Source organism: Peromyscus californicus, unplaced genomic scaffold, assembly GCF_007827085.1.
Source record: "Peromyscus californicus insignis strain IS unplaced genomic scaffold, ASM782708v3 Scaffold_11__1_contigs__length_118956290, whole genome shotgun sequence".
Classification (NCBI taxonomy): Eukaryota; Metazoa; Chordata; class Mammalia; order Rodentia; family Cricetidae; genus Peromyscus; species Peromyscus californicus.
In genome coordinates, this window is record NW_026294402.1 from 59,892,868 (window position 1) to 59,905,894 (window position 13,027).

A 13,027-nucleotide genomic window follows, 5' to 3' on the forward strand; every position below is an offset into this window, starting at 1 on the left:
CTCAGCCCACTGGGACCCCTGTGGCCTTCCCAGTCTCCAAGAGAAACCAGAAGAAACTTGAAAGTGAATCTAGCTACATTTTTTTTTGAGACAGCATCTTCCTAGGTAGCCCAGGCTGACCTTGACCTCAAGGCAATCTTGGTGCTAGGATTACAGACATGTGCCACCACACTTGGTTTTATAGACTTAAAAACTGAGGCTTCAAGGTTGGAAAGATGATTCAGAGGTTAAGAGCATTTGCTGCTCTTGCAGAGGACCTGAGTTCGGTTCCTAGTACCCACATCCAGCTGCTCACATCATCTGTAAGCCTGCTTCCAGGGGATCCAATACTCTCTTCCGGCCTCTGTGGGCCACCGGCACACGTGTGGCATACATTCATACAGAAGCACATGCAGACACATGAAATTTAAAAAACGTTTCTTTTATAAACAAAAAACTGAGGTCTCAAGGGCAAGACCTGCCCAAGGACCTCTCAGTCCTTCTGCCTGGTCTTCCAACTCTTCACCCTGCCTGAACCAGAGCAGCCTGTACCTAGGTCTCCCCAACCCCATCGCTCCATCCCATTCTTCAGGCCTTGGCCCAGCCACTTCCATGTCAGATATTTCGGAAACCTGGCTTGTTACCTCTCTGAATTCTGGCCTTCACCAAGAACCTTATTGCCCCCTACTTCAGAGAGAGGGTGGGGATGGTCCCTTGTGCCCCTCCCCAGGACACACTGGGACGAGTATGTCTTTATTTTGTTTTTGCCGTGGCTGGAGTTCTGGTGAGGGCTGCTGACACACCCGTGGCAGATTGCGGAGGACTTAATGAGTTCCCAAAGCACACTGGACACAGGGGACTGGCCATGAGTCGGCGGCACTTGAGTGAACCGGCTAATAATAATAGAAGATGTAGTCACGGTCATGGGGGGCTGCTCTGTGATAAACTCTCTCTGGGCTCACTGACTTAATTCCCACAGCAGTCCCACTAGTATTTCCAGGGCTGTTTTGCAGATGAGAAAATGGGGGTCCAGAATGATTGATTAACTTGCGCAAGGGACCCAGGAAGTGGGGAAGCTGAGATTCGAACCCAGGTTAGCCTGTTACAGTGCACACAGATACCCACGCCACATGGGGGTGGGGAAGAGACCAGCTTTGAACCCTGGCCTAGGAGGTTCCTCTCCCCCTACCCGGAGCCCCTGCTAGGAACTCCCAGGAAGGCTTGGGGCAGAGCGAGGAATGCATGAGGGAAGGAAGTTGGGGGGTTTGCTGGGGCTACGGGGAGGTAGAGGTGGGAGTTGCCTGTTCCTGAGGAGGGAAGACAAATTCCCCTCCCCCCCCCCACGGGGTCCCTAGGCTCCCTTTCACTTCCTTGTTCCTCACGCATAATGATGCTGATTGCTCCACATCTGTCATAATTACTCTTTGTTTGAAAATTCAGAACAAATCACAGGAGAGGAACTGGCTTGGTTTGTGATGGCTCCTTCTCCCCAGGGGTCCTGGCAGGAGGGGGAGGGGAAGGAGGGTGTCAGGGAAGGAGCCATAATCAGCCCGGAGGAAGGAGCTATGGCTGCTGATTGTCCTTGTACTGTTGTCCCCTGGCCAAGGCGGTAACTCCAGTCCCCGTCCCCCCCGTCCGTGTCCCCCCCCCCCCCCCCCCCCCCCCCCCGGCTTGGTGGCCCAATGCTTCCAGGAGTTACCTGCCCACCTCTGCCCAAGGTTATAGTCTCTCCTGGAGGCCTGATGAACAACTCCTCCTGCTATTCTACAGAGGTCCCCTGGCCCTCTTGGCCTCGTTGAAGAATGCAGCAGCCTGCCCAGTAGGGAAGAGCGAAAGGTATCTGTTGGAGGGGTACAGAGCAGGAGTCCTTACTAGTGAGGGGGTAGATGTGGCTGAGAGGCCCCGAAACAGATTGTATCTATTGGGACTCAGCTGACAGGCATGGTGCTCAAGGCTCCAGTCTTCCCCAGCCACTGTTACTTCTGATTCTGCTCAGTACTCCTGAAGTCACTTGGACTCAGAGTTGCTTGTAATTGCATTGTCCCAGCACTTGTGACTCTGCTGGTCACGTGCTGCCCTCCATGCCGCTCCCACCTCTGTAGTTTATTAGACCCTTGCTGACGCATCACTTCTGCAGCCACAGACCTGTGTACAAGTGTGCAAGTGTGCAAGGCTGTGCCATGGTGTGTTTCTTCACTTTCTTGGCTCTGGATGTCCAGGGGCCAGTGTCTCAGGGTCCCTGCTCCTGGAGTCCGCTGTGGTCATTTGGAACAGGGACATCTTTACCTGGCTAACTCTGAAAACTTGCCCTCTACTCAGTTTGGGAATCTGGAACCGCAGAGAAAAAAAAAAAAAAATGGAAGAGCTGTAAGCCTTGGCCTCCCCATTCTGCTCTTCCCAAGGGGCTTGGCCAAGGATTTCTGACCACAGGGCAGGACTAGACAATTTGTTTGCAATTTGAAATTGGGAGGGAAGAATCAAAGGTCTCAGAGGCTACAGGATAGCAGACTTAAACATGGAGGGGGCTTCTGCCCAGACTGGAATGGGAAGGACACAGCTCCTCTGGCGTTGCAGGCTCACACTGCCCCTGCCTTCTCCTCTTCCCACCCCTCTGACTTGTCTGATTCTCATACCACTGCCCTGGAAACTGAGAACCTTGTCCCAAGTCCTGAATATAGAGCTGTGGCAGAAGACAGCAAGAGACCAGCAAGGGACCAGATGCTCTTTCCCGTGTGCTGATTGGTCAAATGGGATTTGAGTTTTAATTTCAGAGCCAGAGTTGAATAGGACCTTAGAGAATTGGAACCCAGTGATAAACAACAACTCCTGGATCTTTTTCTGCCGTCTTCAATTCTGGCTTCCTTTTCCCTTTCCTTTTGGGGTATTTTTTTAATCATGTCTCTTACATCTCATCTTATATAGAATGTCACACTCTTTCTGCAACAATCCTCTTCACCCTGATTTTCTTGAGATCCCTGATAATTATGTCACACTCCTCTGTCACCCTGGAGAAGCCCTGTCTAATGTAGTGTCACCTGCAGGTTGCGTTAGGACATGCTGTTCCTATTGCTTCAGATCACCAGTGATGGCATTATATAGGAACAGCCCAGCATCGTTCCTATTTGATATTCCTGTCCCCTCCCTTGCCTCTGACTTTGCTTCCTAAGTCAATCATTTTCCCATCAAACTGTGCCAAAATTAATACTACAACAAGCAACCTGGTGTGATGTTTCTGGCATCAAGACTTTATGAGATAAAAATGATGCTTTTTTTTTTAATTGAATGTACTATTTTATTTTAACTTTTTGAGAGCGGGTCTCATAGTGAGTTCAGGCTGGCCTTGAACTCACTATGCAGCCAATGATAACCATGGACTTCTGATCCCAGAGTGCTGGGGTTATAGACACGTGCCCCCATATCTGGTTTATGTAGTGCTGGGGTTATAAAGCCCAGGACTTCCTGCGTGCTGGCAATCGATCTACCAACCGAGCCACAGCCCTGTTGCTCTGGAGACAATTCTAGCTGCTGAATTACAAGCACGTACCACCAAGCTACTGCTTTTACCACATCATTCTGAGGAGGATCCACTGGGTTGTGGGAACAGCTTTGCCCTTCGGGGGCCTTAAGAAGGCTCAGTCCTTCTGGGACAGGTGTGTATGGCTCAGCTCTTCCTCTGGTCTGTAGAACAGACACAGGAGAGGACAGAAGAGAGGATCCTTCCTTCTTGCAGCCTCAGAGCATGGCCTGGAGCTGGTACCTGAGGATAGAATTGGGAGTCCCGTGTGAGAAGATAGAAACCATGCCTGCTGTGATGAGCTTGCCCTCTGGAGCCCCACAGACAGGATGGGGTGGGTGAATGAAGACACTGAGTTTATCTCCAAGGGCTCCAGGAGTGGCTTCCCCTAGCCCACCCTCAGTGACCTTCTCAGTCTCTACATCCAGAGTCCATGGTGGCTGTGTCTGGCTGCTTTTAGCTCAAAGACGATAGAAGAGTTCTATCCAACTCTCTTCCTCTGACTGCACCCTTTAGTCCTCATTCTAGTCACTGAGAGTCTTAACAAGCACCCACTCACGTACCACTGTTCTGTTCAGGTCTCTGAAGGGCCTTCCCTCCAAGGTCACAGGTATCATTAGCAAGTGTCCAGTGAGAAGGGCTTGGCCTAGTGAATTCAGACCTCAGCCTTCCCCACCAAGAGAGGTACTGTCACCTCAGGGTGGGACTATCTCCTGGGAAAGCAAGAGGCACTTTCAGGGTGCCAGACTACTGACCTCACCCCAAAAAGCGGTAACAGGCCAGACTCTATGTTAAAAGTCTCCCTTTTCTCCGGTCCCTGTGCCTTCTCTTTGGAAGAGCTGTGCATATACATGCCTGCCTTCCTGTCACCTGAAAGCATTACAACCGTAATGGCATGAAGCACCCACAGGTGGATGTTGCTGTGGAAATGTGAAGGGAAGGAAAGCCCACACTCCCATTGTCTTTCAGAGTTCTTACCTGTGGAGTATTTTCTTAGCAGTTACTTATTTGGGTTGAGAAAGTAAGAGGTGAAAGGCTTCGGTTAAAAGTGTAGAGTCAGAGCCGGGCGGTGGTGGCGCACGCCTTTAATCCCAGCACTCGGGAGGCAGAGCCAGGCGGATCTTTGTGAGTTCGAGGCCAGCCTGGTCTCCAAAGCGAGTTCCAGGAAAGGCGCAAAGCTACACAGAGAAACCCTGTCTCAAAAAACCAAAGGAAAAAAAAAAGTGTAGAGTCAAACTACAAAGGCACGTGCACACACAGGTCATTTCTGTTTGAGCATTAAATCTTACAAAACAGAGGTAGTAGGCTAGGGATGGCTTGGTGATGTGGTTGCTGTACAGCATAAGGACCTGACTTCTGATCCCTAGCACCCATATTAAAAAGTCTGACACAGCACCACAGGCCTGCAGTCCCAGTGCTGGGTAGGCAGAGACAGGAGGACCCCTGGGGCTTTCTGGGTAATTGTTCAGTCTAGCCAGGGAGCCTACCTCAAACATGAAGGCGGTGGGGTCTAGAGAGATGGCACTCGCTGCTCTTCCAGGGGACCCCAGTTCAGGTCCTAGCACCCACTTCCAGTGGCCAGGTGGCTCACAACAGCCTGTAACTCTAACTCCAGGGGATCAGGCACACTCTTCTGGACTCCAATAGCATGTGCATGCACGTGTGCCTGCACATGTGTGTGTCCACACACACACATAAATAAAAATCTAAAAAGAAATTTTTTTTAAATAAGATGAAGCATGATTGAGGACATTCAGGCTCTAGCCTCTACATGCATGTGCACACAGGAACACATGTACGCACATGCATTCGCATGTACACACACAGGGTGAAGGTAGCCTCTACATGCATGTGCACACAGGAACACATGTACACATGCATTCGCATGTACACACACAGGGTGAAGGTAGCGGACTCTATCAAATTAAAAATGATCTCTGATCTGCTACTCATAGCCGTCCCTTTGGATAAATCCTTTTTCTCTATAGAAGGACAAACATTAAACACCATTCTTAGAGTCTTGTGGTTCTGCTGAAGGGGCTCAAGAACCGGAGACGGAAGAAGAGGGAGGTGGGAGTCGCTCTGGGCTGGGGGCGGTCCCCAGACCTCCTGCCTCTACCCCATACACAGCAACTCCGCTTTTATCTCTTTGTTTCTTCTGGTGTTCTCTAAATTGACTAACTAGGCAGATCTTTCAGATGTAAGTAGTTCACAGCGGCAGGTGTTGTGAAGCCAAGCCGGCTTAAAAGGCCGTGTATGGGAATACAGCCTTAGGCAGAAGAAATAAGTCTAGGACAAAGATTTACTTAGAGCTATGAAGGAAAACATTGTGATCCCATCTAGGCCTAGGACCAGGGTTTCCACTAAACCTTGTTTCGGAATCGGGGAAGGAAAACAAAGAGCTACATTTTGAAAGCATGCTTTTCACATGTGATTACAGCCAGTACTTGGTAACATTAAACATGTTCGCTGCAGCCAGGAACGGGTTGGTGGCTGCTCATCCGTTCCCTCCAGTGTTGTTCCATTCTCTTCTGAGATAGGGTCTCATGTAGCCCAGGCTCGCCTGTAACTCACTGTGTAGCAGAGGATAACCTTGAACGCCTCCTGGGTGCTAGGGTTATGCAGTACTGGGGACCGAACTTGGGGCTTTATGTGTGCGTGCTGATATCTGAGCTCCATCCCTAGTCCTCCATCCTTTAATGCTATTTCTCAAAGTCGATGGTTTCTCCAAGTAAGGAGTTGCTGTGGCTGCTGCAAATTTGTCGTAGAGACACGGACATTAGAAAAATCCTGCAGATGGAGGGAGAATTTTTTGGTATGTGTCAAAAAGATGATGCTCACTAAAACCAGGCATGGTGGCACACACCTCTAACCCTGGGCAGAACAGAAGGCAGAGAGAAGACACTCCTAATATGGAAGGGTGTGCTGTCCGTGTTACCCCCAAGACCCCTGTCTTTTTTGGTAGTGGTGAAGAAGAAACGGCAGCCAGATGCAACGGGAAGCATCTCACACAGCAGGACCATCATCACCTTGCCCATCTGTATCAGTTTCCTTTAGTTCGGATTGATTTCCTGGCTGAGCTAACTGTCCTAATAGATGAAGAAACGCCTCGGACTTGACTGGTTTCTGATGAGCAGTCTGTTTTCACCTTTCTGTGGCTGGAGCCCGTGTTGGTACCTATCAGCCCATCACCCTGCTATCGAAGCCCAGCGTTGGCCTCAGAACATCGCTTCAGTGATTCAAATCTGCCTCCTGGCCTCGCAGACTTCCCCCTGCCGTTTTTTTTTTTTCTATTTCTTATAAGCTTTTCTGAGTCATCCTGCCCATTCTCTGAACTCTTCGGTGGCTTACAGTTGGTGACCCACAGGTGGGCACCAAAGTGGACCGTTTCCCCGGCTCTCTTGCCAATGGTTTCATGTGTTCTCACGAAATCTAATTAGGACCTGGTGAATGCAGGCCTCGCCTGGCTTTCAGACTCAAGCGTGGAAGCGGGAGAGCAGAGGAGGTGACTGCGGATGGAGAAGGCTGGCTGAAGAGAGAGAAGGCTGCTCCCGTCTAGTCCACCATCTCTTTGGGGGACAGGAACTGCTGCCTCAGTTTCCCCTTACCAGAGCAGGGGGCCAGGCCGAGCTGGGGAATTCGAAGCGCTGGGGAGGGAGGGGGTGGCGGGAAATGGTGCGTTGCTCGCCCCAGCGACATCAAACCCTCGTTTGGCGTGCGAGGACAATGGCTGTCTTATTTTCTCCATTCGCCGCGCACAATGTCGGATTCTCTCATTCACCCGCGGTGGTGCGAGCGAGGTAATTAGCCAGTGCCATTCAGCGCGGACACTATTGCTATGCGGGGGGGACGAGGACGCCCGCGTCGGCCCGGATTAGCCGCGGGGCGGGGTGTGCAGCTGCGGCCACTTCAAAGGGGCCCGGCGGGCCGGGCGGGCTGTGGGAACCCGGGCTGCCTCCTGCGGGAGCGCCCGCCGCCCGCGCCCGCACCGCGCACCGGCATCGCGCCTTGCGCCGCGTCTTGCGCTGGGGCTGCGGAGATTCCGGGCCGCGGCTGTGCGGGGCCGCGGCGGCTGGTGTCGCTCCCCATCACACTCCCACTTTCATCAGGACCTCAAGTGCTTTTCTCCCTTTGAGTCTCGGGAGTCAAAGGGCAAAGGGGGAGAAAGGAAGGAGGGGAGCGAGGGGGATGGGGAGCTTGACACAAAGCAATGACCTCCGAGGAGTGGAGCAGATGGTCCCACTTACTCCTGCCGCTGAGCGAGCGAGACTCTCAGGGCCCCCGGCTCGGGCCCTGACCTCGCCCGCCCGCCCCCCGAATGCCTCCACCCGGGCCCCGCGGGGGCTGCGCTCTGAAGGCTCCCCCACCGCCTGCTACCCTCTGCGCCTTGCCTTGCCTAGGGCGCTGGAGTCGGGATACTAGGACCAGCCGGCCTCTAGGAAGAGGTGGGGGGCTGGGCTGAGAATCTGCCCTTGTGGCTGTTCTCAAGAACCTGCACAGGGCCAGAGGTGGCCACAACTAGCTAAGTATGTGAGTCCTCTCCTGGAGCTTTAGTAGAAGCGGATTCTTGTCCCCTTCATCCACCCCAGACCAAGGAATCTGACAGTGGGGTACTGCCGTCTGCATTGTTAGGCAGAACTCTGGGTTGTTGGAATTGGAATCCATAACCCAGTTTGAGAACCGCGGTCTGTCCAACTTTTTAATTTTCACTGAAGAAGCTGAGGGTAAGGCAGAGGACACTGTGCACAGGTGTGGACTTGAGTGGACGACAAGATGAGGACGACATGGGGAACTTAGCTCGGTGGGTAGAGTGCCTGTCTGGCATGTATGAAGGCGGTCCTTCCTAAACAGGGTCTCATCTCGTAGCCCGTATCTGTAATCCCAGCACCTGGGAGGTGGAGGCAGAAGGATCAGAAATTCAAGGTTGATTGATCTCCGCTACATCAGGGTGCAGGCCAGCCTGCCGTAGAGGAGGCCCTGTCTCAAAATAAGAGGATAGGAGCGACTGACTTCCTAGACCATTCAGAGTAGACTACACTTTATGAGGACTTACTATTTATTATCTTTTTGTGTCTGTTCTCAGGGCTACAAATAGGAAGGCAAGTTAGTCTGTTCTCCTTCCTCATGGAACTCATAGGCCACAGGTGACTAGGCAGAAAGATATGTGGGCACTTGACTAATACAGTTTGATAAGGGCTGGGTGGGAGCTGTAGGCAATGCTGTTTCTTTTGGGAGAGGTGGAGGATGGAAGGGTTTGCAAGGGAAGGTACAAAATAGTTCCAGGCCAAATGAAGAGAGAAGCAGAAAGAAAAAAAAAGTGAGCATAATCTTCCATGGTATACCCTGGTGCTCGGGTCTATACCTTTAATTCCAGCACTCAGGAGGCAGAGGCAGGCAGATGGATCTCTGAGTTTGAGGCCAGCCTCAAACATATGTCTACATGGAGAGACCATGTCTTTTTTGTTTGTTTGTTTGTTTGTTTGTTTTTTCCAGACAGCGTTTCTCTGTGTAGTTTTGGTGCCTGTCCTGGATCTCACTCTGTAGACCAGGCTGGCCTCGAACTCACAGAGATCCACCTGCCTCTGCCTCCTGAGTGCTGGGATTAAAGGTGTGCGCCACCACTGCCAGGCGTGAGACTATGTCTGGGGGTGGGGGGGCACAGGTTGCTAGGGAGATGGCTCAGTGCTTAAGAGCACTTGCTGTTTTTACAGAGGACCTGGGTTGGGTTCTCTGTATCTTATAACCATCTTTAATTCCAGTTCCAGTGGATCTGGTGCCCTCTTCTGGCCTCTGAGGTCACCTATTCATGTAGAAAGAATACTCATACATATAAAATAAAACTAATAAATCTTTTTAAAAAATCAAAACAACCATGATATATTCAGGGGAGGACACTTATCTCATATGACCGAGTAAAAATCACGTGATTACAGAATTGCTGTCTTTTGACCATAGAGAGATGAAAGCCCCTAATAAAGAAGACCATGAATGCCAATCTAAGTAGAGTCCCCTGATAAACAGCAACAGAGAGACACTAAACCATGCTTGAAGAACATCGTGACTTTGGGATGTTTGGGAAGAGGGACAGGAGACCGAAAGAGAGAAGGGTGGAGGTGGGTGTGCTGTTACTGCAGCAGCTGCAAGTGATGAGACCCTAAGCCAAGGCAGTAGGGAAGAAAAGAGAGGATAAGTCGGGATCAGTTAGCTTTGGGAGGGAAGGAGGTGGGTCAGTGACTCCTTTGTTTATAACCTGGCCTTCTGGCACATGATGAGGCTACTAATAAAGTATACAGGAAGAAGAGACTCTCCACCTGAGTAGGTCTGATGGTTCCTGTGACTTCATGGGAAAACTTTTGAAACCCACCGTAAATGGTTCCTAAGGTGTGAGGAGACCTCCAACCACTGTTCCACTCTATCCAAGAAACTCCCGGGGCTATGGACCTCTTGCCTCCTGAAAATAGATATGGCTTGTTCTAGGGTTATTGGGGTGGAGGGCCTACAGGTCTCCATCTGTTAGGTTTGGTGTTGAGGCACCAGAGATTCCAGGAAACAACAGTGTGCTTTGAGATACAATGCAGAAGTGCTCTTTGCTGGATGGGGAGGGGACATTGCCTAGTGTTGTCCTAGAACCTTTTAAAGTTTTTAATTGTGTGTATGTGTGTGCATAAATGCAGATGCTCATGGAGGTCAGAAGCCAGATCTCCCTTGAGCTGTGTTATGTGAGGGTAAGCTTCTTAACATGGAAGCTGGGAAACACACTCAGGTCCTTTGCAAGAACAGTAGATGCTCTTAACCACTTAGGCCACCTCTCTAGTCTTTGAGAAAACAACAACAACAACAAAGACCCCAAGGTCTCATGTAGCCTAGGCTGGTCTCAAACTCAATATGTTGCAAAGAATGACCTTGAACTTCTGATCTTCCCACTTTTCCTCCTGAGTGCTGAGAGTAGATGTATGTGGTGCTGGGGATGGGACTCAGGGCTCTGTACATACAGGGTGAGCACTCTACCAATGGAGCTATGTCCCCGGCCCTGTTTTAAGAATCTTAGAGTTCTTGCAACTGTAAAAAAAAAAAAAAAAAAAAAAAAAAAAAAAGAATCTTAGAGTCGGGTGGTGGTGGCACAGGCCTTTAATCCCAGCACTTGGGAGGCAGAGGCAGGCGCATCTCTGTGAGTTCGAGGCCAGCCTGGGCTAGAGTGTGAGTTCCAGGACAGGCTCCAAAGCTACAAAGAGAAACCCTGTCTTGAAAAACCAAAAAAAAAAAAAAAAAAGAGTTTAAAACTTTGGGGCTGGGGATTTAGCTCAGTGGTAGAGCACTTGCCTAGCAAGCACAAGGCCCAGGGTTTGATCCTCAGCTCAAAAAACAAAAACAAACAAACAAAAAAAGAATCTTAGATATTCTCTTTTCCATCTTTAGGTCTGGATTTTAGGTATTACCTTTTCTATCCTCCTCCACTTCCGTTTTACAGACAAGTAAAACCAAGGTTGGACTTGTTTGGTCCGAGGATACATAGGCTGGTCAGAGCCGTGCCTGATCCAGCTCGCCTCTCTATTACCTAACCTCTACTCCATCAATCCCTACAAATCCTAATATATGGCTCTGGAAATTTGGGGGAAGTGTCTGTTTTTGTTGAGTTGTCCTGGTGGTCATGTGAAAGCAATTTACTTAATAGCTCCAGCCTGGGCCCCCTAACCAGACGCCCTTCCGGGAGGTGAGAAAGATCCGGTGTCCGGACCAGAACAACGGAAGTTAAGGATATGGTGGGACCTGGCAGGTTTCCATAAGGAAGATTGGTGACCCTGACACTAACAGAGACACACAGTCTGCCTAGAGAGGCTCTGCTAGACCTGGGCATTTTCAAAGCCAAAGCAGAGATTCATCCCCCAGGTCCACCCCCACCCCCTTCCCTGCACCCCCGGCTGCACTTGGTGCCTTGAAGGTTACATCTGGGTAACACTTTGTACCTCAACAACCTTAACTCCCCAGCTGGACAGAGGGAAAAACAAAACAAAACTTAGCCCCAGAGAAGGACTTTGACTTTACCAAGACTGAATAAGCAGTTATTTGAAGAGTTGGGTCAGGCCTCCCTCTCCCCCACAGAAACCACTGATATTTCACCATGCTTTGCCCTCCCAGCCTGAGGGAAAAAATCCCACTGGGGTATCCTGGGCCTCTCCACTCTAGAAAGATCTGTACCTCAGATTCTCTAATGGGAAGAGTTGAACTTGCTTAGAAAAGAGCCAGCTGGGACCATCGCATCGTGGCTATTTATTTACCTGTGTTAATAGAATTTAGGGGCCATTAGTGTGGTGATAACACCACCTTATCGTGGTGCTTTTCTGCATTAGTTACACTCTATAAAACCACCAAGCCCGGGGCCAATTAAACGAAAGTGAAGCTTGCTGTGTGTGGGCATCTCTTAAAAGTGGTCAGGAGTGATGGGGGCAGGGTCTAGATGTAGGGCACCCATGTGTCTCCCTGTGGGCATGTCAGTCGTATATTGAGCAGCATGTGAATGTGTATTTTCTTACTGAGGGCAGCTGGGATGCTGGGAAAGATCTCTGGATTTGGAGTCAGCCCACCTTGAGTTCAAACACCTGCCTTAATTCCAGTGATTATCTGGGTGATCTTTATCAAATTCATAACTTCTCTGATCCCTAGAAAAGCTAGCAATCTCTACCTCACATGGTTATTATGCTAACCTAAGTCACATGGGCCTGGGTTTTTTTTTATTGTTTGTTTGTTTTTCTCTCAAGGCAGGGTTTCTCTGTGTAGCCCTGGCTGTCCTGGAATTTACTTTGTAGACCAGGCTGGCCTTGAACTCAGAGATCCACCTGCCTCTGCCTCCAAAGTACTGGGAATCAAGGTGTGTGCCCGGCTCCCAGGGCCTGTTTTCAGAGCCATGTTTTAAAATCTTTGTTTTATGTATGTGGCTGTTACTGTTACGGTTGTGTCTGGTACTGTCAGAGGCCAGAAGAGGGCATTGGATCCCCTGCAATGATACACTATTGTGAGCCACAGTATGGGTGCTGGACATCAAAACCCGGGTTCTCTGGAAGAGCAGCCAGTGCCCTCCATTGCTGAGCTGCCGTCTCTCCAGCCTTCACAGCCGTGTTTTTTTGACAGCATGTAAGAGCCTGGTGATTTCGCTAGGCGTTTTTCAGAACGGGAACAGGGCAGTGCCCAGGGGTGGGGCAGCTTTATTCCTGGGAGGCCGGAGAGTGTGACGTTGGCACTCCTGTTATTCTGTGTGTGTGTCTTGAATGAATGAATGCTCAGAGTGGGCTCAGCGGCTCTGTTGTGTGACTGGGACAGGTGACTTGTGCTTCCTGAAGCAAACCCCGGACATGCGTTCACCTGATATGTGGCATGAAAACAGGACAAAATACTTGAAATTGGGTCTGCTTTTGAAATCATGGTGGAAGGACTCACAGAGCTGGAGTTGAGGTGGGGGCGGGGGCTTCCTTACATTTCCTCTGTCCCCCCCCCACCCCCACCCAGCACCTCCCAGTGCTCCAGAGGCCACCGCCATGT

General features: G+C 50.5%; 1 protein-coding gene across 3 annotated transcripts in view; it reads left to right on the forward strand.

The window, feature by feature from the left end:
- The window catches only part of Igdcc3 (immunoglobulin superfamily DCC subclass member 3), a 43,297-nt gene that overhangs the window by 13,650 nt on the left and 16,620 nt on the right, over positions 1 to 13,027 (forward strand). Inside the window, exon 1 of one of the 3 annotated variants that reach the window (XM_052712336.1) lies at positions 7,151 to 7,293. The exons of the other annotated variants lie outside the window; for them this stretch is intronic. Coding sequence (XP_052568296.1) covers positions 7,254 to 7,293 — 40 coding nt within the window. The 5' untranslated portion in view covers positions 7,151 to 7,253. Of the gene's footprint in view, positions 1 to 7,150; positions 7,294 to 13,027 lie in introns of those variants that run through there. 3 annotated transcript variants of the gene reach the window in all.